The following is a 25572-nucleotide window of genomic DNA, read 5'->3' on the forward strand; positions in this document are numbered from 1 at the left end:
AAATCAGTTGTTGAAAACAGAAGAAAGTGTACAAATGTCGTTTTGCTTGCCCCAGTGTCGGAACTCATCTGCCTCAGCGGGATGGTGTACGTGCGACCCGCCCCCCCCCCCCTTCGCCCTTCAACTGCCACTTGCTGGTCATAACATTTTGGAATCCATCTCCTTAATCTTGTTTACAAATAATGTTTCCATGAACCAAAATAGTCATCCAGCTTTCGTTCGTCATAGCCATTTCTAGCACAATTTCTTTTTGTTTGGAAGAATGAGACAGTTACTGCACATAAAATTCCGATTTTGATGGCAACATGTTTGCCCTCCGTCACTGATAAATTCCTTATTTCCAAAGTTTCCAGCGTAGATTTTCAAAATCGGAAGTAAGTCTATATTTTTATGAAACTAGAGAAATGACTGGAGCAAAGCATTATTTGGAACTCAAACGAAACTTCTCTGGATTTCCCAAATTTTCTCCTCGAGTTAGATTCATTTGGCGATTTTGATTCAGTACCAAAATGCATTTTTTTTCTGGAACTGAAATAAGGTGTAAAACAATAGTGGGGCTTATTTAACAGATGTACTTACAGCCAGTTGGTAACCGTCTTTCAGTCTAGGAAAGTGCTGTATCTCTTCTGATCTCACCAAACCTGAATATTATGATTATGTCAAAATACAGAAGGGTCCATACAGAACCGAAATACTCCAACGTTTCTTCAGAGCCTCCCACGCAATTGTTTTTCAATGAGTGTTATTGCAGCTCTACTCTGCTTAAAGGGGAAGTTCACCCTGAAGAAAATTTTCTTGTAAAAATAGCAGAAAAAATAAAAAATATTGGTGAAGGTTTGAGGAAAATACGTTAAAGAGTAAGAAAGTTATTAGAGTTCAAAGGTTTGGATTTGTGACGTCACAAACGAGCAGCTGTCCCATGTGTTATGTAATATAAATGCATAAATTTCAAATTTTGTATGGTTCCTGATGACTTAATGTTGTTTTCTTTTCATGATCGCGTGTGAAGCGATTTGTCTATTGATAAACAAAAGTTACAGTGAAAACCATTTTCAATTTTCTGAGAAAATGACATTTCATTGATTTTTTACCATTCGCTATGTAGGAATGCTGCTCGCATATGACGTCAAAAATCAAATAATTGAAATTCTAATAACTTTTTGATTATTTGATGAATTTTTCTCAAACCTTCGGCAATATTTTTCATTATTTTTTCTGCTATTTTTACAATAAACTTTTTGTCAGGGTAAACTTCCCCTTTAAAGGAACGGAGCTGAGAATAATACATAGCTTCATGAGAAAAAAAAGTATGATAATGTTGCTTCAAATCGCGTCCTCTTTGAATTTTGAATAAATTTACTGAAGAATTGAGCTGAGAATGATACAAAGCGTTATGAGTAGAAGGAATTTCATGATTATGTTCCTTCAAATCATGACCTATTTGTATGTTGAATACAATTACTGAACCGGGACATTGGTTTCGTTCTCACAAAGTCACCCGGTAATGCCTTCAATACAAGCTTTCCAACGTGAAATCTAATTTCAACTCATTTTTTGCAATTCTAGATCATTTTGCTCTCTGCCTTAACAAAATACGTCTGTTGGAAAAGTTGGTCTTGAACAAGGGCCGCGGAACCGGAGGGGCTGGGACGGGGGGAGGGGGGCTTCAGCCCCCCCCCCCCACTTTTTTTTCCAACACCGTATACAAAGACGTAAAAATGACCATATGATTGTGATTTTTAATACCAACATGCTTATATAGCGCATATCATTTTAGCATGGTCAGCCCCTCCCCCCCCCCCACTTTGAAATCGTTCCGCGGCCCCTGTTGAACGCGCTCTAGAAGGAAGATATGGTGATATTTAACTTCAGGAAGGACAACATGTTTTCGAAGATTTCTTTTTTATTTTCATTACATTGTATTCAGAGAATTGTATTGAGAGAATCACTTTGCTTATGCCTGAACTTCGCTAGATCACTGTATTGTAACTTCCGTGACTGGTTGCCCCAAAGCCAGAGTTCTTTGAGACAATTAAGAAACAGTAAGAGGATTCGTGAAATCAAATGTAGAACAGAACGCTATAAAAAGAGCGCCTTATCCTATTTAATAAGGCTCTTAAACCAGCAATAATATATTGAACATAATTTTAATAATTCAATTTTTACCACTGTTTTAAATCTATGATTACTTATCTAGTATTTATGTCCTTACATCTTGCAGGGCTAAACATGTCTCTTTGATTTTTTTAAATGAATTTTATAATTACCTTTCCATGATTAACAAATTTAAATTTTTACCTTTTACATATCAGTACTCTGTATCCTCATTTTGCATTATGTGATCTTTTATTTTCTTGTTATTCTGCTTTCACTCTCTTTTTTTTATATTTCATTGTCTTCTTCCCCATCTTCTTTTCTCATCTTTCTTCTCCCCTTCTCCTCCTTTTTCTTCTTCTTTTCTCCCTCTTCTTCTTTTTTTCTCTGTTTTTTCTTCTTCCTCTTCTTTGTTCTAATTATGGCAATGTTTCACATTACCCTTTTATTGAAATAATATGTATGGTTAATACGCAGTAGTATGTTATTTATTGCATTCAGTATGTGATATATGTGTACTTTTTAATTATGTAAACAATTACACTGTTTTAAGACATTTTTAATATTGTATATCCATGCGCAATTTAGTCTTTGTAAATGCGATGCATGATACAATAAATACCATACCATGTACAGATGTTACAACGCCATAGTAAAAGAAGGCAAACCCTATCTCAGGTTATTTATTTATTTTTATTTATTTGTTTATTGTTTCATGTGTGTTCACATCATCCACAATCTCATATATGAAAATACAGTGATACATGATTTTTACATAAAGACAATATTACGAAAAGAAAATATTACATAATCTCTCAACAGAGCACACAAAGGTCTTGCAACATAAGCCTGAAGCTTGAGTCATTACAAAACCTTTATTTTACACTAACCAAAAAAAAATAAATTAGGAGTGAGGGTAGTTTATTACCGTGCCCGAGTCAACATAAAGTACACTGTAAAAACTGCGGCGTTAATACTGACACCAATTGGTGTTAATAAAGGACCACACCCTGAGGTGTTAAGATTACACCCTAGAGATTAAACATTACACGAAACAGTGTAACTGTAACAACAAGTAATGGTCAGAATATATCACATCAGCATGATGGACACCCATGACAGATTACAATGAGCATGCCTGCACGATGATGCCTCTTAATTGTCAGAAATAAGGTCACACATTAGAATTAATTACGGAGGAATTAGAGCCCTACCTATCATCAATCCTAGCCTCATTATCTTATTCGCAAGTTAATCCAAATAAGATGTTAGGTGTCTTTCTTAGGAGCTGGAAGAACTGATCAATCGATGTGTTATATTATATACATATATACTATTACATGATATACCACAATACATTACAATAATCTATATCGATATTCTGTACAAAGCAAATGGATGAAATGCTTCTTTATAAATAAAAGATCTAGTAAATGGAAAATGAATTGAACTTGAATTAAATTCCCAAATCAGGAAACTCGGAAAGAGCTGGTTTCACTTATAACATCATGAAGATGGTACGATTTCAAGGGCATTGAGGTTTGTCAAGTCGTTTCAAAGTTTTCTACAATACTACTGAATGTATTCAACGTCTATATCTATTTTATTCCTATATAAGTGAGCACATTTGACCCCTTTTTTATCTCATGGATGTCTTCTTAGATAGAGACTTTCCAAATTAAAGAACCAACTTCTAAGATTCTAACCGCTTTTTAGTGTATTTTGGTTACCAATGAAAGTTGACCTTTTGACCTTTCCCTGACATTGTCTTGACCCGCTACATCTTCTGGATAAGGACTTCTGACGATGGACTTATCAAAATCGAAAATAAAAAAGTACACACGTGCATAAAAACACGGAAAATGAGCTTTCTTAACAATTTCAGTGTAATTTGCCATTTACCGAAAGTTTGTTGACCTTTTGACCTTCCGGTCATAACTTTTTAACGGGAGGTCAAGAGTGTATGGTTGTGTACAATTTCTTGTTCAGTATAACAAAACACACAATATGATGTATGACTCGACACAATCGGGGCAAATTAAAAAATTGACCCCTATTGACCACATTTTGACCCCTCACATGGTCAAGATGACCATTAGAAATTTGTCACCAAGTTGAAAGTTGTTCCTTGTGATGTCACCAATCACATAAAAGTGAAAAATCAGACTTAGCCAATTTGTCGAAGTAGATGACATATGCTGCCTGACTAGTGCATTTACTGCTGAACTAAAACAAACTGAATAATCATTTCCAACCTCTTTTCCTTCAGCAAGTACCAACTGAACTAACTACCATCTTTGACATGTAAATGTAAAAAAAAAATGCAATTGGAATAGCCTCTTGTGACATAAATATCTTTCAACTAACAACTGAAGATGCACATTAGGCAATACATGGTAATACACCTAAACTCTATACCTGGCTAAAACTGTTACTCTATTACAACTTAAACAGTTTCAATTCAAAATGTCTATAAGACATAATTGCATAAATCAATATGCCAAGTTAGTATAAATCACAATCAATTACTATTAATGCCAAATAAAAAGGTACACAAAAATATCAACAAGCATATTATTACTTTAACATAATACGTATAAAAATTTCCTTTTTTAATATCCAAAATCGTGTTCATTTATCTTTTTAATATAAAGATACTTTTTATTCATCTATTGCTAGATGAAATTGCATCCTTTCTTTTAACATACGATTATCTCATTATTTTGGTGTAATTGTTGTAAAGAGTACTTATTCATCATTATGAATTAGTCCCCCTTTTTTAGAATGCTACCAGTTTCACACAGACTAGTATAACAAACCCGTTCCTCCATAGCTACTTAGCGTGTAAAAGCTCTGGATGAGCATACATTATAAAATAAGTTACCTTCACTCTAAAAGGGGCTGTGCTATGCCCCCCCCCCAAAAAAAAAAAAAAAACATACCTAGTGGAAACAAAACGATTTCACTTTATTTACAAATAGGATCTGCACGTCTACAAATGCCATGTAATTATATTTAGTTTGCATATTGCATGTTATATATATTCCGTGCATAAGATAGAGTATTGATATAAAGGCCTCTAGCATCATTAACCCTAAAAAAAGGTGAACAAAAATGAAACTTGAACAGTGACTGCAGCTCTTTATTGTTTTTATCCCCCACCTCCTATATTATTTACAAAATGAAAAGCATAACACGGAAAATGATAAAAGGTGAGTTACAATAATGATCTTTTGACAAAAATCAAAATTATACAATTAAATGTAATATAACAATCGGAGCGACAAAATCTAATCTCCGTCTTTCTTATTAAAGTATATCCATTTTCAATTCTCTCGTTTAAGAAAGAAAACATTACTGAATAAATTTTTCTTCTTGCAGAGTGAGTGCTGCTTGAAGATGCTGAATATAAACGCACTGGTTGTATGTGTATGTGTGGAACTTTTCACATACCATCCGTGCTCTTTTTCCTTGTAGTGCAAGTGCGCAGTTGCGTTGGGCACCCCCATCTGCTGCCCCCCCCCAAAAAAAAAAAGAAACCGGGAGAAATGGGGAAAAAGAAAGAGAAAAGTAGTGGGGAAGGTTATTGCATATATATATATATATACACTCTGAAAACAACCCAGTCAAATTGACTAGACTAGTAGTCAGCTGGATGCAACTGATATGGCAATCACTGATATTCGAATTTCTTACATATAGTCAGAAATAACCCCATTCTAGTAAAATATGACTAGAATAACAGTTGCTCCCAGCTGACCCTATAAAAACTAGTCATTTTTGACTGATTTGTTTTTAAAGTGTACTATATTCATATTACATAAGATTTTTTTCATAACTTCATGAAACATTGGTGAAAATTGGTGATATTTTGTCTCCTCTTCATGAATTCCAGAAATAGTCCTTGAAACGTTCCCTTTTCTGGTCTGAATATCGCAAATTTTCGGCTCGCGCCTCGCACGAAATATTAATTTTGAGTAGTGAGATACGTTTCTAGTATCACGATCGCAATGACTACAAAAAGGGCTTCATGTGTTTATTAGGTGGAATTCTAACAACATAAGCAAGTGCTTGGGCTCGCCATGGATGACTATGATGGTGCATGCTTTCCATCCACGAATTCCTAAAAGATGGTCCTTAAAATGTCCCTGTTTGGGGTCAATATATACAACAATTTCAACTCGCACTTCGCGCTCTCATTGTTTGTTTAGCGAAACAGGTCCTACATAAATAACAACAATTTTCTTCAAAGTACCTTTTTTAGGAGTGAATTTAAAGTAATTCAGCTTGCGCTTCGCATTCGCATTTTTTAACAACGGCATACATAACCGTTTAAAGGGATGCTCCGGGCTGAAGATATTTTTATTTTGATAAATAGAGTAAAATTCATAAAGTAAAATGCTGAAAATTTGATCAAAATCGGATAACTAGTAACAAAGTTATTGAATTTTGAATATTTGCATTATTCCGGTGAAACAGTTTAATTATGTCTTCATACAAAATAATGTCTACTCGTACTTCAACTTTTTTTCTGCCTCTATTTCTTTCTCCTTCTATGTCTGTTTTCTACTTCCCCTCTCTCGTTCTCTTTTCTACCTCTTCAATCTTATTTTTTCACCTCGATCCATTTCTAAATTTCCAATTTTAGGCTTATAAATTTGATTAATTTGAAGGTAAAGTCCACTTCAGAAAAATATTGACTTGAATCAATAGAGAAAAATCAGACAAACAACATGCTGAAAAATTCAGCAAAATCGGATGTAAAATAAGAAAGTTATGACATTTCATAGTTTCGCTTATTTTTAAAGGGGAATCCAACCCAAATAAAAACTTCTTTTTATAAGGAAAAGAAAAATCAGACAAGTTGATAGGTGAAAGTTTGAACAATATTGGACAAACAAAAAGAAAGATATGAATTTTTAAAAGTTGTAAATATTGGTAATCACTATACCCATGGAGATTTCAAATTGGCCGCATATGGGATGTCATAGTGATGTAAGGCAAGGACTACTCTTCCATGTACTCCAATACATATTATGGCTAAAATGTCATTTTTCCCAAAAGTTTTATTTCAAATTATATTTTTTTTCATGAGGACATAAAACAATATACTACATGGGTTATATTTAGATTACTGTCCCAGGGGAATGGGTACTTAGGAGAAAACCACAAATCCCTGATGATAAAGTACATGGCCTATGGGAAAGTTGTCCTTGCCCCTTGTCATAATTTACTTACCCAGTTGCCAATTTGAAATCTACATAGTGATCTCAATTTTAAAGCAGCTATAACTTTCTTATTGCTAGTCAAATTTCTTTCAAACTTTCACCATTCTGTACAATTTACTTTTCTCCTTCCCAACACATTTTATGGCCAAGGCTGGATTCCCCTTTAACAAAGCAGTTATATGAACGAGCCAGTTACATCCAAATGAGAGAGTCGATGATGTCCACTCACTATTTCTTTTATATATTTCAATTTTTACAAATTGACGATTAGGACCTCCTTGCTTGAAGCACAAAATGATAAAATAATGGAATTCCACGTGTTCAGGGAGGAATGAAACTTCATTTCACATGACAATGACGAGAAAATCAAAAATATTTCATATTTCATATAATGAAATACAAAAGAAATAGTGACCAAGTGATGTCATCAGTTCCTCATTTGCATACCGACCGAGATGTGCATATAACAGTTAAAAACTTAAAAATGTCATAACTTTCTTATTTTACATCCGATTTTGATGAAATTTTCAGTTTTATACTTGTTGGATTTTTCTCTTATTATTGAAATCAACCTTTTGCTGGGGTGAACTTTTCCTTTAAAGTAGAATACAATAGGATCCTGTTGCTCAATTTGTTTTTCTCCTATAGTACATTTTCTACAATGTCTTCTTTTATATTTCTCCTTTCATGCATTAATTCTTCCCTATTCTATCCATCTATTAATTTTCATTCTCCCTCTTCTCTTCCTCAATACCCTGTCACACACTCCCACCACCCACGTGGTGTCGAATCAGCTGACCCCCCCCCCTCCCCGACCCTCCATAATTCACCCGAATATTAGGCCTTCATAGAATGAATACGCAGCCTTTATATACACAACAAAAAAGTAAGTCCCCCTAAATCAAATTGCTGTAACTTTTGAACGAAATTATTTCGTAGGTATTTTTTTACGCTCATTAGGCAATTCCTCGAGAAAAATGAGATTGATCGGTTGAGTCATGCATGAGTAATTACAGATTGAATTAAAAATGACCATTTTTGAAAGTCACAAGAGTCGTTTTTCAGATTGTGCAAATACAGAGTTGGGCAAAATGTTGTTAGGTGAATTTTATGGTGTTAATGCTGTTTTACTATCCATTATTTAGCCACTCCTCACACAATTTTGATATCGTGCTTGAGTGAGCAAAATATTCATTCATTCATTCATTTATTCAATTTTTCCAACAAAATTAAGAAGCATTAATTACAATAAATAAAATATGACATCAGAAAATACAAATGATAAATATTCAAGTAAACCAAATATTGCAGGGGCCGCAGGAAAAAAATGTAAAAATGACCATACGATTGTGATTTTGTTGCATGGTCAGCCCCCCCCCCCTTTGGCTAAGCCCCTCCCCCACACTTTGAAAACCGTTCCGCGGTCCCTGTATTGTGACGTATCATTATAGGGGTTGTTGGTATCCTCTACAACTTGTTAGGTCATATTCAAATTTGAAAATTTTGGTGGCTCCCCCGATTATAAGCCCTCCCCCATTTCTAAATTCTGGATCCACCCCTGTTTTGTCCATAAATTAAACTGATCATGAGAAATTGTTAGGAAAATAATACATTTATGCAGTATAAATAGTATTCATTCCTAACTTTTCGAATGTGCTCACTCAACCATGAAAACGTTAAAAGTTCGGAAAGTGTGTGGTGATAGAAATGAAGGATGATAAAAACTACAGCAATTAAAGTCACATTTAAAACCAAATGTGCCCCCAATATTCACCTTATTACCCTTTAAAATGAGTCTTTGACATTGAAAATACCAATTTTCCCAATTTGATGCGTGCTCACTCATCAATAAATAAACAAATCGATTTCATTTTCGCACAGAATAACATTATCCAAAAGGCACGCACACCAAAATAACAATTCGATGCGGCACAGAGTGGGGCCAAGTCCTTGAACTTTCTTCTCATTTGCATAATTTTCGAATATTATGTGCTCACTGATGCATTAAACATCGGGATTTTCATGAAAATCTAATCGAATGAACCATGCAAGGAGGTTTGTGACAGATATCCATAGTTACAAATTGCATTTTCTCCAATAACGTAAAAAAGAGCTAATCACATTCTACATGTTCATTCAAGCGTGAATGTTTTTTAAAAGCCTTTGAATCATTGAAGCATATTATTTGGTCATGAACATAGCCTATAAAGTTGATAAAAATAAGTTTCAGTTACCAAAATGAAACAATACTTGTCTACTGTATTTGAAAATCGTATTTTTTGTTTTCAATAAATGTTCATTGACCCGTGAAACGATGAATATTGTTGAAGATACTCTTCCCCAAAATAACTTTCATCATATTCTATCATTTTTATTTATAAAAATGTGTATAATCCAATTATAGCAAATTTGGACTTTTTTTTATTCAATCCTGAAATTTAGCCGAAAAAGTTGTATCGTCTTTTAGAAAGTACCTTTTACAAGTCTTCTGACTATTTTTCATGATGAGAATGTGGAATTAGTTTTAATAAAATGGAATCAAAGTCATGATATTTGGCTTGTGACTTTAAAAAGTGACATTTTTGCCTTCTGACGGTGCTCACTGAAGCATGACGTAAAATACGTTCATAACATTTACTCAGATGATAGCTCATAAAATTACCTACACGGTCATGTAAAAATATATCAAAAACTCGCATTGGTTCGGAAATTATTGATGTTTGTTCAAGGGGGGACTTACTTTTTTTTGTAGTGTATATTTCAACATTGCTATTCATATAAGCTTTCATTTTTCTCTAAGATGAACGAGAGATGGAGGAGGGTGATAAGTGGTCAGAAAGGGAAAGAGAGAGGGGGCGAGAGTGAGAGGTGGGAAGGGGTCGGGGAAACAGGCACAGATTAAGAGAGAGGGGGAGAAACAATCTGGAATCAGCGAAACATCTATTTTAGACGTTTTACATCGATCGTCCGCCGAATTTGGGGAACTGCGAAAAGAGGTGTACTATTATCACGTGATCAAAATAAAACCTGACATGTCAGGATGGCGGTAGTGCATCAAAATATCGAGTTCCAGCACTTGAATTTCCTTCTCAAGGTATTTAGAAAAATTTAGGCAGAATGTATTCTAATGAAATCATGATGACAGATATATGCATAAAGTTATGTCTAGATATTCCGTTGATCACCCTAATTGGTTCGTTAGTGTGTTTCACATTGTCCCACTCGTAGTGTTTTGTGTTAGCTCGACATTTGCAATGATAACCAAAAATGTTGTTCATTCAATTGATTTAACACTCGGGCACTGCATGTGTGTTCAGCCAAGGGTTGATCATTCTTGTGACAGGCCACCAAGAGAATACGGTAGGAGATAATTCTGATGTGGAAAAGACCCACAAAAAATCATAAATAATAAAGCTAACTTTGCTGTCGTTTACTGGGTCTAATAATAGGCACTTCAGTCGGGCGCGCGATCGCGCGGACAAAGCGCTAGACGTCGATTTTTGCATTGCTGTGAATGGCAGGCGTATGTCTAACACACACAGGCATTCGCTCCGCTCGGCACTTCGGCCGAGTGCTTGAGTTGCATTCGGATTTTGGCCGAAAAGACAGAGTCATTTTCTTCCTTTATTTCTGTGATTTTGATTGGTCAAAACTTCTCGCAGTTGCTTCGAACATCTTCGGTAAACGTCGGAAATACTATAACACAGAGTTACACTTACCTTCTTGCGAGGGAAGGACCTAATATCGAAGTATTTATTTTTCTTTGCTTGAAATTTCCTTCTTGTAATCATCAGATCTCTTGATAACTTTGGTCATTTATAAGTTTATATATTTGAGAACATTTTGTGAAATTTTAATCGAATTTGGTCCGTAGAGAGACTCCGAATATGAGCTTCAAATTTGAGTGTCATGAGGTGTTTGCGAATCTGACTTGACGATCGAGCAGGGTAGTTTTGACCGTGTGCGCGATCGCGAGAAGCTGTGTGTGACGTCATCCCCGTTGCGATGGGCATCGAGATTAGTCTGGATTTTCAGACACATTTCGTTTTGTTCGTTGTATATATTTTTTTAAATTACGATTTGAGCTCTATTTATTATGAAATTTGAATTGTTTTTTGAAAATTAATTTGTAGATTTTTTTGCGAAATATGTATTAAGACAAAAAACTGTGAGTAAAATTCAAGAATTTTGATTGATAAGGGATTGTTTTGTATCAATGCGTCTGAATGCATAGAATATGGAATTGTCAACGGAAGTCGTATTTTTAAATGGCACAGAAAGCCTTTGAATTTAAAAATACATGTTTAAGATGTGTTTCATGAATTTGATATCTGATTTATGGACCTTTGTTTTGGTGTTAATTATTAGTTTGAAGACAATAATGAGGCAATAGTAATGAGACATTAATAATAATTAGACAATAAATGTTGAGACAATTATAATAATTATTATTACAATAATAATTATTATAAAAGGATTTCAATTATAATATAATAATTATGATTGTAATAATTATTGAGACAATGTTAATGAGACATCAATAATAATTATAAAATAATTATAATTACATAGATAATAACAATTCTAGTATTTATTGACAATAATAGTTATTATTACAGTAATCATTATTATAATAAAATAATTGTAATTACAATCACAATGATAGTACTTTTAGTTGTAATAATTACTGAGACAATAATATTAATGAGATATCAGTAATAATCATAACAATACTCATAATCAAAATAAATGTAATTGTAGAAATGATTATAATTATAGTAATTATAATTATAGGCCTTATAATTATTGAGACAATGATACATTGTAACTAATATTACAATAATTATAAAATAATTATAATGATAACAATTACAATGAAAGTAATAATAATTGTAATAATTACTGAGACAGTAATATTGATAAGTCATCAATAATAATGATTATAAAAATGATTATAATTATAGAAATAATCATAATTACGATTAAAGGCCTTATAATTATTGAGACAATACAATAATAATTATTATAAAAGAATTATAATGATAACAATAATAATGTAAGTAATTATAATTGTAATAATTACTGAGACAGTAATATTGATAAGTCATCAAAATAATTATTGTCATCAAATTATTTTAATTATAATTATAAAAATAATCATAATTATAATTAAAGGCCTTATCATTTTTGAGACAATAATAACTTTTATTTCAATAATAATTATAACAATTATTACTATAACGATAGTAATTTTTATTGTAATAATTATTTAGAAAATAATATTAATGAAACAAAAATAATTATTATTATGATAATAATAATAATCATAATAAAAATTGGGACAATAATGAAACGATGATGAGACAATAATAATATCAACAATTTTATTGAGACCACAATAACAATAATGAGATAATAGACAATTGAAATCAATCTGTTTTTATTTTTTCAAGAAATCCTAAGATTATTATTTTAATTCTCTTCTTTGATTACAAATTATATTAATTGAAAACTTAATTTCTAATGTTCAAGCAAAGAAAATCAATATCAAGTCATGTTTACCCTGTGCACAAACCTACCACAGGGCAATTACCCCCGAAATAGGCATAGGTTTACAGTATTACAGTGTAGTTGTCCGGCCGGGGGTGGGGGGGGAATTGTCTGGGGGGGTGGGGGGATTGTCGTGGGGGTGGGGGAATTGTCCAGGGGTAGTTGCCCTTGAACCAAAGACATCATATGCCAATATGTCAAATCAATCTGAGTACTTTAAGATATATTAAAAGATAGTACAATTCCCCATAAGCTATGTGTTATAAATGTGCCATGCCCAAAACAAAGAAAATAATAAGATTTCGCAATCTTCTTTTGTCCACAAAAAGCCCTGTTTTTTCATCACAAAGATGACAATAACTTGACTTCTAGACATCGGAATTTGAAAATTCAAACAGTTTTGTGAATCGTAGATATAGGGCCTCATTGTGAGCCTATCAAATATGCTGGAACAGTCTTTCCTAATTTTCACCTGAAGTGCCTACTAATAATTCATGAAATAATAATAATAATAGGCATTTATATAGCGCCATCTATCTAGAAATATTCTATTCCGAGGCGCACAAGAAAAGAAAGAATGAGAAAGTTTGGATGAGTGTCAAAGTGCCAATAACTAATAAATACTGTAGTGTTAGAAAAGATAAGATTTGAGTTTAGATTTGAAGGTCTCTATTGATTGTATAATTCTTAAATTTAACGGCAAATTATTCCAGAGAGAAGGTGCTGAGGCTGAGAAAGCTTGTGCACCATATGCTACATGTGTCTTGGGAGTTTTAAGAAGTCGCTGGTGTGATAATCTCAGGCATCGAGCTGGTGCATAAGGCGTGACAAGGTCTTGTAGATATTTTGGTGCCAAACCATTTAACACTTTCCAAGTGAGAATAACCAGGAGGCTTCTAGAGAGTAAAAATCATTTACTAACGTAAGGCAAGGCTCGACATTAGCGATGGCGATAAAAATTTATCTCGGGCAACCATTATTGAAAAAATGTTAAGTTTTGGTGGCCCGAATCGGGCAACCAATAATTTTCAAAGTAGCGCAATTTTTCTCCCGATTTTGCATGCATTTATCAACTTTCTACAGTTCAAATTGCAAGTCAATTCGTCACTTACCTTTGAATTTACCTTGGAAGTAGGCATAAAGTTATACACAACTTATTTGCCCCTCTGTATCCAAACGTTGGTACCTAAAACTTGTTTGGCACAAAGAGTGCATAGTCATGGCAGTATGTAGGCCTACTGCTAGCATACAGTAACTATTATTTAGCCAGCTGCGCCGGCTGTCTGGCTGAGCCGTGCAGCGCATGCATGAAACTACTGCAGCTAGCTAGCTGTGCGTTTGCAGACTATTCAGACTCAGGGAGCTGCGATACGAAATGTAACTGCTAAGAAATCTTCCCCAGAACTTTGAAAATCTACGTCAAAGTCACATTTTACACCAATGAAATGCCCTTCTACAGTCCATATTAATTACTGAAACCTGATTATTTGCAAGCATTAAAAGGAGGAATTATGACCTCTCTTTTGCTTCAAAAAGACCGATTTCCAAATGCATTAATACACATAAAACACATAGGTGAGTACATCACAGTCCCACATGTGCATTTGTGCTTATATATGTTGATATTTGGTTTATTTCGAAGCTGTGTCTCTTCTACCCAAAAGTAAATAGACAGCTTCTTTCTTTCTTGTTTATAAATGACTTCTTAAACCACTCTTGAGGAAGTAAAAACTTTGGGAAGGCATTTCATTGATATGAAGTGTGATTTTTTTCCATCATTTTGTCAAATTTAGGGAAGGAATTTTCTCACTGTTTTTTCCCGATAACTTTTGCTGTTTTATTTTTTCTTTCATTTTTTTACATTGATTAAACCATTTTTACCCCTTCCCGTTGAATATGCCTGATTACAGAACATGTTTCTACTGAATAATACTACTACTAATAATAATTTTCCCAATTCTTTGATAATTTTGTCTTATTCATTTTTCTTACATTTTCATTTTTTTTTTCTCAAATTTTTTTCCTGTTCTTTGTTTTTTCTTTCTTCATTTTTTCTTTTGTTTTATTTCACTTATTCATTTTTACAATCTATGTTTTCTTTTTTCAACATACTATTCCAAAAATTATTTTGGTTTATTTCCCCCTTTTACACATTGCTCTAATTCTGCAGCATATTTTTCTGTGATTTTCTCCTGCTATAATATGCTGGAAAAGAGAAAATAAACTGGATTTGGGGCCTGCATAATCTAGGTTTTACGATCAAAAAGGAAGAAAGGAAAAATCATTGTTTTGTAAATCTATCTGAGTTTGCTATATGCACTATTTACTTTACCATTTTGAGTGTGTGTCTATATGGAGATTAAAAGTCCACACATCCTGGGAACAATACAATTCTTTTATTCTCTTTCAATTCAATCATTTCATATTTACAATAATAGAACAATTTATATATTACCACAAAATAAGCAAAGTAAAATAACAGCAAGCACGATTTACATACAAGATGTACAAAGAATAGTGGTACGTGGTAGTGACTGCAGAATATTTCAGTTTGTTTTATTCATTTTTAATTAATGTTTTTCTTTATATTTTTCGGGCCACCAAAAAAAATTATTTGAAGGTTTTGGTGGCCCGAACGGCAACCACAAAAAAAAATTTTATGTGGAGCCTTGCGTAAGGTTACTCTCATACGAAGCCAGGGCTTCTGTTCTATACATGTGCGTGTAGGCAGCCAAAATCTGAAACTTTCGCCCCCGATGTTTACGCTGCCATCTTGTTTTCTATAGTTCTTCACCCACATTACGCGACGCAAGCGTCCGTATCATTTTTTCTGAAACGCCTTGTCGATTCCAAAAAGTCCATTCAATTATGTGCCAGAAAGCAACGATGCCTGGAAATAAAAACTGCATCTGCGTTGGAGTGGTCGTCTGGCTACTACTGTATGCAGGCATGGATGGGAGTGATTTTCATGTTGGCAGTCGCTTGGTACTTAGCAGTCTTAGACAGTTCAAGAGCGATCCCAAAGCCTGTATTTTCAACGCTGAAGCAAAGTCTGTGTCCTTAAAGTGAGCGCACAAATGAATGTTGATGTTAAGACGTGGAATATCTTACTGTGTAATGTTCGAAATCATCGTAAAAATATCCATTTTCAAATTTGTGACTATGCTATCATCCTTCTTAGAATAAAAGCAATTTTAATAGCTAGTCGTAATGATGTCATAGTAGTCGTACGATTGGCTACGATTTGAAACTAATTTGGCATTTACTCTAAAATAAACGCTTACAATCTAACAAAATGGTGATCAGTATTCTTTCAATTTTAACCTAAAATAAAGTGATGTGTTCCATTCATATTTTCAGAACATGAGCAAAATGTGATTTGTTCCAAAATCGGATTGCAGACAGTCGTAAGATGTGCAGTGGCCTTTAAACATATTGGTAACACTTTTTTGGAGAATAAAGATATTTTTTCATATAGATTCAATTCATGTTTTTCCTTTATCTAGGCAAGTGGGAAAGAGGTCGTTCAGCGCGCATGTGAACATGCCTTTCTCTATCATAATGTCATCTCCTTTCCGATAGAGGTCATAGCTAAGATGGCTGATGGATTGGGAATCAACATAAAAGATGCCGAAAAGGTCAGTTGAAAGGTCACTGTCTCTCTGTAAATCTTGATTTACCATAGTGTCTGTAATTCAAACAGGATCTCATGCCACAACACAAAGCCAAGGGTCCACCATTCTGAGTAAATTGGCAACATACAGATTATTTTCTGTTTCTCATGGCTGAACCTGTAAATGATGCTTTTGGTTTCTACTGGTACACTCTACGTACAGTAATTAAGATTTTTTTTCCCGTGTATTAATGTAACTGAATAACTCACTTGTCCCATTGCCTGCTTTTAATTGGCAGCAAATGGTATTGCCTGATTTAGACACATTTTTTTTTCCTGTGATGGCCTTGCAGTGTAAATCAGAAAATGTCATCGATCATTTGTTTCTAAGGCTAAAATTGTGCTTCTATTTATTTACAGAATATAGCTAAAAGACTTCTAATGATGATTTGAAGTGCTTTCAAAATCATTCTTTTTTTCATGTAAGTACTTTGAAACAATGCTAAATCTGCTTGAGAAATCACTGGTATTGTGAAAATGAAGTTTTTACTTGAATTTGATCTAAGGTAAATTTTGTTGATTAAAATCAAAGATTCCACTTTATATCAGCAGTATATTGATTGGTTTCAGAGATCATAATTTCCTACCAGTCTGTTATGCTGCCATGGATAAGGTAAAGCAAGATGAATATTGTGTGTGTGAAGAAAATAATGAGTAATGATTTTAATTTTGTTTCGTGCAGCTTCTAGAGACACTAAGGAAAGTGATTAAACACACTCTCTGCATTGGATGCACTGATGCTGCTTCTGTCCATGCTGTTTTCCCTGGTAAGTCTCCAGAGGGCGCTTTTCTTTCTGCATATATATTCTTAAAGGACAAGTCTACCCCCAACAAAAAGTTGATTGAATAAAAAGAGAAAAATCCAACAAGCATAACACTGAAAATTTCATCAATATTGGATATAAAATAAGAAAGTTATGGCATCTTAAAGTTTCGCTTAATTTCACAAATATGAAAATATGGAGACTGATGACATCATCCATTTACTATTTCTTTTGTATTTTATTATATGAAATACAAAATATTATAATTTTCTCATTGTCAACTGAAACATGTTCAATTGATTATTCTCTGAACACGTGGTGTTAGTATTGTTAAATACTAAGTGGTTCAGTCAAGTTGGGCCTTATTGTCAAATCTGTAATAAATGAAATATTGTATAATTCAAACAATAAAAACAAAACAAATAGTGAGTGGTGGACATCATTGACTGTCTCATTTGCATGTCACCGAGTTGTGCATATCACTGTTTTGTGAAAAATAAGAAAATTAGAAGGTCATAACTTTCTTATTTTACATCTGATTTTGATGAAATTCTCAGTGTTATGGTAGTTTAATTTTTCTCAATTTATTCAAATCAACAATTTTCTTGGGTGGTCTTGACCTTTTGAATACAGGTTTGGATTGAATATATTAGGGTAGTTTATCATAAAGCTGTTTGTGAAAGTTATGCTTGTCTTGACACACAAAATGGAACAAGTTCATAGTTGCTGTAAGTCAGCTTCTTACATCACAAGAAAGGACCCCCAGTTATTATTAAAGTCATATATGTAACTGACAAACAGTTTTGGAAACAGTCCCTAAGTGTTTTGTTTTTTAAATCAAATGCAAAGTTTCCAGAGCATCCAGAAATGTGTACTCTTTAAGCAAATATATTTTTTCCTAACCACTATTTGCTAAGAAAGCATGAATGCTTGTGAACAACCAACCATAGGACAGATAACTTTAGGTCCTCTCTGAGGGACCTGGAAATGATGATGATGAATTATGCCTTACCGAAGGGCCCTCGCACACCAAGTGGGAATTGAATGTAATTCACTGCCTTGCAAAGCCACCCCTAAACTGACGTATTATATGCCGCCCATCTTTGGTTTCTTTTGCAACTGTAGAAATATGAAGGGAATGTTTTAGTGATTTGTTTCTTGCAAAGTTTGCTAAAACTAAAAAAAAAAGTTTTATGTGTGTATTACCACGCATGGTAAAAAAAATTAAGTAAAAAATATTCAGTTTTATGTGTGTATTACCACACAAGGTATTTCCACGATCATGGTACGAGTATAAACTCATATTTATATTTATATTATATATATAAATATATATTATTTATATATATTTGTATTACAAATGCCACACATAGTTCTTGAGCTATAATTATCATTTTAACTCTCATATTTTGTTTTCTCTCTCCAGCTAATTTTCACAAAAACCTGAAGGAACTTTTATCCAGAATAATAGGTGACAAATTGTAAGTTAATTTTTATGTTTTCTGAAATTCAAATGATTATGATTTCATATGAGATTTTGTTGCTGGTTTTTGATACATTGTCGATATCTTCATCTTCTCCACGTTCATGTTGCCTTTGATTTGCGTTGTTGGGGATGGTGATCTACCATATTTACACTGGTGGTCAGTGACCCCCCTCTAGAAAATTAACATATAGGCCCGTATTCTGAAGTCGGGTTTAACTTAAACTCAGGTTTAAAGTTGCGGTGTAAGTATGGACAGCCAATTGCTACATACCGGGCAATCACTAACAGTAGAGATATCATACTTCAGCTCATTTGGCTCTCAAATCATTCATAATTGTGTAGGAAGTATAAATGATGATTGTCTTCACCATCGATGAATCAGGAAAGAGCACAGTAAACATAAGAAACATGCGACTTAATAAAAATTTTGATACTTTTGGCTTTCCATACTTACACCACAACTTTAAACCTGAGTTTAAGTTAAACCTGACTTCAGAATACGGGCCATAGTGTCTACCATATCTTAGATATTTTCTTGTGAAGTCAGTGGATGAAATATTAAATTCAATAAAGTTTGCTGGCACACCTAACCATGTCGTGTTATATTGTTGTTCAACACTCAGCATTAATGAGTAAATTGTGTGATTGGGTTCACTAACTGCAGTCACACTCATTGAGTCATTTAACTACAAAATGTCGGAAGTTTATTACTAGTAGTTTTCACTTATAAATACGCAAACTTAACAGTATTCGTAATCTTTTGATAGAAGAAAGGAAACTACGCAAATTGATATTTATTGATAATTTTACAGAAACTGGGATTCAAAATGAAGTGGATTTCAAGGAAAAGGGAAAGGAATGTGAAAGTAATGGAAGAAAAGTTTATTGAAACAATACTACGTCAAATTCATTTAGATTTACTTCTTGTAATGTAATCATCTTGTGGATCCGTAGATAGATACAATATTTCTCTTCCATAGGTTTTGGATATAGTATTAACAGTGTGTAGGTTTCCTTTTCATAATTCACATTGTTTCATTTTTTTTTCAGAGACAAGTGGAGACAGATAGCAATAGAAAACAAAGGTAAAATGGAGATGTTTTCATTAGTACTTGCAATATCCTTTTTCTTCATCTATACTTTTCTGCCATAGGCTATAATGGAGGCAGTAAACACAAATGCATCTGGTTTGGAGAGATCCCTTACAGTGGGTGGCAGTCACCCAGAATTCTCTACCCCCTAGTCTTGCTTGTATCATTGCTTTCTTGCTATTGAGGAATACTCTGTGGCAGTTAGTCATATGAAAAATCTGCCCTGGGAAGGATTTTTAAATAAGGGGGGGGGGGGCTGTGCAGGGGGACTGCTCGATTGGATGTCAGTTGTCAGAGCCCCCCCCCTTTTTTGTTTCCTTGTCACCCTGATTTCCAGGGATGCTGCCTATGGTGAATAACAATTGCAGCATCCCCTCATTGTAAATCTTGAGGGGGGGGGGGTTCAGTACTTCCACTTCCCAGGGCCACGACTGAATCATGGTAAATGTTTTTTGCAGCATCAACTGCATCAGTAAATGTTTTTGCATAGCAGCAAATATTAGCTTCAGGCTCTGCCTAGATAACAGGCTATCTTACCCTCCCCCTCACTTCCTTCCAGTTCTCTCTCTTTATCTCTCTCCCTTCCTCATGCCAAAAATAGATTTTGATACTTTTTTATTGGGGGGGGGGGGGGGTGCATACTAGAGCCCCTCTTCATATAAAGTGCATCGTACATGTAGATGGAGAAGTTGTTCATGCTCTAGTAGTAGCAGCAGTAGGAGCTGTAATTACTGTTTCATTTATACTTAATTATTTTTGCATGGGCAGATACATTTTGCAAGTACTGTTTGGTTTATCTGAGCTCCAAGTATTATTTTTTGTTACAAAATTTTACATTTAATATGTGTAGACCTGTGTATTAGGTGTATTAATACCACCTTGAAGTTCAAGAGTACCAGATATGTGTCTGAATCTGATCTGGAAATTTGCCCAGAAAGTACTTTCTATTTTTGCCTTGAATGTAAAGCAAATTGTAGTATCCCTGATAGAAAATACCCACTGAATAGAAGGTGCTTGTCAGAATTATGAAGACTTTCGCATAGATTTTTCCAACATCATGGCGATTTTGGCAGTGTCAAGCAAATGGTGAAAACTTTCTCAACCATGCAAGCATTTGGGCGCGAATGCTGTGGCCTCACCTGCTAATCAGACCACGGTGCGCATGCTTGTAACTTCGAGAACTTAACCCCGAAAAGGTCTGCTTTGGGTTGATGTGAATGTGAAAATTATTATTGGGTATTTTGAGGCCTGAGCAAGTTCTCGTAATTTAACAGGTACTCTGGAGAATGAGGCAGTCTGAATATATCTGGGCCTCGTCTTACAAAGAGTTGCGATTGATCCAATCAACCACAATTATGGAAAGCCTGCAACATCAACATCTATTATGCATGTTTGTTCAAAACATTTTCTAAATATGATGTATACATACATTCATTGTTCTCTTGAGAGTTCAGTGTGCTTCTTGTTGTTTTGCAAAGGACATTGTTCAAATTTCTTGTAGAAAGCAATATGACAATGATGGTTTTCCATAGAATTGAAATTGGTCGGACCAATCAAACCTCTTAGACGTGACCCTGTAATGTGATGTAATTTAGCCCAGGGCCCGTCTTACAAAGAGTTGTGATTGATCCCATCAATCTCAGCTATGGAAAGCCAACAATGTCAGAATTCTCCATGCAAGTATTACAATTTACACAACGTCCCTCTAGAAACAACAATGAAATCACTGATACGTCCAGACAAGAATATGTTTATTTTAGGTCAGTGTTGACCCAATAAAACATATAAATACAAAAAAAAGAATATGTGTTACATTAAAGATCTTACCATGGACATCATCATACAGCTCTATGTATTTGAGATGGTGGTTGTGCTGGCTTTCCATAGTTAGTGATGGATTGATACATGGGAGTCGAAGCAGAGGATTATGATTTGCATTTTCATGAATACCTTATTTTCCTGTTCTATCTCTACTCCACCTCCTTTTTCACGTCCGCTATTAATCAAACTGATCTTGCTCTAATGCCCACTTCGTAATTTGATAATAATTATAATAATATGCGGGCAATAGATGACCCCCCCCCCCTGTCCAGGAACAGAGGATAATCCTCTTCGCCGACGCCCATGGATTGATCCATCACAACGCTGTAAGATAGGGCCCTGATGATATATTTTCAATGAGTAATTTAAGTGATTTTTATTTTAATTTGCAGTTTCCCAACCAAAGCTGGTAGACTTTGATTGGAGGGTGGACATCAAAACCTCGTCAGATACCTTAGCCAGAATGTCAGTACCAACATGTATCCTGCAGTTACAGGTATGTCAATAGATGAGATTCAGATCCTTCATCAATCAGATTTTGATCTTTAAATTGGCAACTGCAAGTTGTCTATGTATTTTCCCTTTTAATGAGTGAAATATGGATAACACCTGTCAGTAAAATGAATGATTGTAAAATTTGGAAGGATAGCTCATGCATATGATACTCAACTGTATATTTAAGAACATTTATGTTTTTTTTGTCAGTCCTTAATGAAATGGAACCCTAGTACAGAAAAAAGGTTTGCACCTGAGTAATACGAAGAAGGTAAGTTTTTACAGACCCGACTGTATATTGAAGAATATCTATTTAAACTTGTATTACAGATTGAGGAGACTGCATCCAACTCCCATCTCATGCCTGGCCTGTCAACCCAGAATGTAGAGTTGAGCAAAGAGACGTTAGATACCATGCTGGATGGGTTAGGCAAAATACGAGACCAACTCAACTCTGTAGCATCCAGAAAGTGAGGTGGGAAATGAAATTTGGAGGCAAAATCATGGACCAGCTTGACTCTGTCGCATCCAGGAAATGAGGTGGGAAATGAAATTTGGTGGCCAAGTATAGAGACATGAACTGTGCTTGGTCAGTTATTTCAGCAAATCAGGGGCCAACTCAACATTGTGTCATCCAGGAAGTGAGGTGGGATAATAAATTTTGAGGCAACATCGTGTACAAACTCAACTGTGTAGCATCCAGAAAGTGATGGGGGAAATAACATTTGGAGGCTGGGTAGAGAGACATTATAAACTGTGCTTGATCAGTTATTTCAGCAAATCAGAGGCAAACTCATCTCTGTATCATCCAGGAAGTGAGTTGTAAAATGAAATTGGGGAGGCTAGAAGCCAAGGAGGAGACATGGATAAGGGATGAGGTCTGTGGCATCAAGGTTGTGACAAGGGGAATTAAATTTGGTGGCCGTGTGAAGAGACATACTGTGCTTGATCACTTGCTTCAGCAACTCAGGGGCTATTTTAACTCTGTAAAATTTTGTTTAGAATTTTCTAGAATGGAATTTGCCAGAGGAGCTCCCAAGGCCCCGGAGCTTTTTGTTGCCTCGGGCAGAGGAATGTTAATGTGAAGATTCCAACGTAATGACAAGAGCGAGACCCACCTTAATAGACCAGTTCGTAGATACTTCATAGACAATTTTGGTCAAATGACCTTTCATTTCTTTCATCATGATAGGCAGATTTCAAAGCAAGATGTTACGTAAGCTTGCCTTACATAGCAGGATGAAGAAATTGAATAGACCAGGTGACTAGAATAGCACACCAATAAACACGTTATATGGTATTTGTTGCATTCCTGCTTTGAAAGCATATCATAGCATGTTGCACAATGTACTTGGCAAACTGTGGAATACCAGTCGTTCGTGGACGCATTGTTTTTTGTTTGTGGACGCATTGTTTTTTGTTTGTTGATGTGAAAACCACTACTCAAAAGAATATACAAATAATCAAGACATCAATCTTGTTGCTTATCTCATTAGATTTTAAACCACCATGTCACTTTAGTGCAAATGACCTTCCTCTGATCATGCGTAGAATTATTATTATTATCTATCAATATTATTTTATTCGGCAATTAAAAATACATAAATTATAGTACAATACAAATTACATAAACAATAGGACATAGGTGACATAGTACAAAGGACCTGGAATAGAGATGAAGGGGCTGCCTGGGTTTGGAAAAGGTTAACTTCATTACCATGGCCCACAGGCCTTCCTTCCCACAATCTTTTGATCATGCGCAGAAAGGAACTACGAACTGGCTTATTGGATTTGAAGTTGGTTAAATACCTTTGATTTTTCTCCCGCTCCCCCCTAAAGGAAAATATTAATATTTGTAGCTGTTTGCCTTAAATATGGTCTTCTTCCCTCCCCATAATACTAAAACTACAATGGAACTGAAGAGTATCATTTCTGCAGTTCAAATCCTTTCTGATGTGTATAAATCATTAAAACGATCTTAAATTATTCATAGGTTTTTTAAGTATAAGATGACAACAATAAAGATGCAAACGCACTTATAACATTGTCATATATTTTGTTTTAATTTCAATGTACACAGAAGCACTTCATCATATACTAGTAAACTTTCAAATGCAGAAAACCTTTGCTCAAATGATTATAGTACAAGTGCAGAGAACACAGAAATACTGTACACTGTATACCACAGATTTATGTAAGTATGGTAGGAATAAATGTACAGAAAGCTATATTATCATTTACATTAAGTCACAATGTCTATTTACTGCTCTTCATTTTGTCATAGCTTTTGCAGCTTTCACTGCTGTAGACTTTGTACGCAAGGCAAGTGCACATCTGAGAAGGAAAGTGATAAAGTTTGCAATAAGGCCTGTGAAAAAAAGCAATGATATGAATATAAATGACATACAAAATGCATTGATGTTGATACATGTAATGTCTCCGTAGACATAATGAATGACTTTAAAATCAATGTCGGCGTTGGTGCTTAAAGCATAATTCAAATTACATTCCCTAAATCCAGCCACGCTGTCGTATGCACTATACATTACATGTACATCAAACATATTTGGAATAATTATATTTTTCAGCTAAACTGTCAATCCAGTCCGGGTGATTCGCAATATGGTGCACTATCTGTCGGTGGCTGCGAGCAGACCAAATTTCTAACTTCAGGGTCGACATCGTGCGCAGGTGTATGGTAATGTGACAGTGAAAATTTCTCTTCCATCTCCTGGACTGCAGTAACGGTTTATTAAAAATTCTGTAGCAGCCAAAAACTGAATTGCAGAAATTTTTACAAGTAATAGTATGAACATGATAATAAGTTACATAATTACAATATGCTTACGATCTCTTTATTAAAACAAACTTGCCTAGATAAACGAGTACGTAATATATCATGCATTATTTGAATTAAAAAAGTATAGGCACATTAAAAAAAGACAATTCAATTAAGACACAAACACCATGCCCATCAACTTTAATTAAGAAACGGGCATTACAGTAAGAACAGTTTGATTTTGCAGAAGTGAAAAAGGAAGGGTAGTAGAGATAGAACAGAAAAATCAGGCATGAACAGCATAGATACATGGCATTTTGCAAGCAAGTCGAGCCGCTTCACCGGCCGGCACTGAAAAATCAAATGTATGCATGCACTATCATAGCGCGCACAACAGATATCGACTTTTTCCCATGAGGCATTGTAAATTTCGGCCTGATCGCTGCAACCGATAGATGGCGCACTGCATTTTGAATCCACCGAATTTCGTGATTTTGCATTTACACAAAATGGAAGAAAATTAAATTATGGCTGTAATGTTTCTGTTTCTGTTTGTGGTACATGTAACTCCCATAAAACTCGGCAGGACAG

The 25572-nt window shown here is 34.6% G+C and overlaps 1 protein-coding gene across 2 annotated transcripts; it reads left to right on the forward strand.

Annotated features, from left to right (window-relative positions):
- The first annotated feature begins 10295 nt into the window (after window positions 1-10295).
- LOC121421159 (COMM domain-containing protein 9-like) lies at window positions 10296-25572 on the forward strand. Of its 2 annotated transcripts, XR_005970946.1 has the most exons (8): window positions 10296-10416; window positions 16379-16510; window positions 17228-17312; window positions 18736-18790; window positions 19846-19880; window positions 22100-22203; window positions 22533-22742; window positions 24791-25572. XR_005970946.1 is itself a non-coding variant. In XM_041615819.1 (7 exons), exons 1-7 carry the CDS (start codon window positions 10363-10365, stop codon window positions 22674-22676), a joined length of 609 nt encoding a protein of 202 aa, XP_041471753.1. In that variant the 5' UTR covers window positions 10296-10362; the 3' UTR covers window positions 22677-23398. The 2 variants fall into 2 exon arrangements, 1 of the variants encoding a protein (XP_041471753.1); XM_041615819.1 differs by lacking the exon at window positions 24791-25572 and having other exon boundaries at window positions 22533-23398.

The sequence above is a fragment of the Lytechinus variegatus genome, chromosome 9 (genome assembly GCF_018143015.1).
Source record: "Lytechinus variegatus isolate NC3 chromosome 9, Lvar_3.0, whole genome shotgun sequence".
Classification (NCBI taxonomy): Eukaryota; Metazoa; Echinodermata; class Echinoidea; order Temnopleuroida; family Toxopneustidae; genus Lytechinus; species Lytechinus variegatus.

Excerpts from the sequence above, each read along its gene's own strand:
- LOC121421159 (XM_041615819.1), top strand. The coding sequence starts at position 10,363 with ATGGCGGTAGTGCATCAAAATATCGAGTTCCAGCACTTGAATTTCCTT. Across the intron at positions 16,511-17,227 it reads ACATAAAAGATGCCGAAAAG|CTTCTAGAGACACTAAGGAA; the intron begins GTCAGTTGAAAG and ends TGTTTCGTGCAG. Across the intron at positions 22,204-22,532 it reads CATGTATCCTGCAGTTACAG|ATTGAGGAGACTGCATCCAA; the intron begins GTATGTCAATAG and ends CTTGTATTACAG.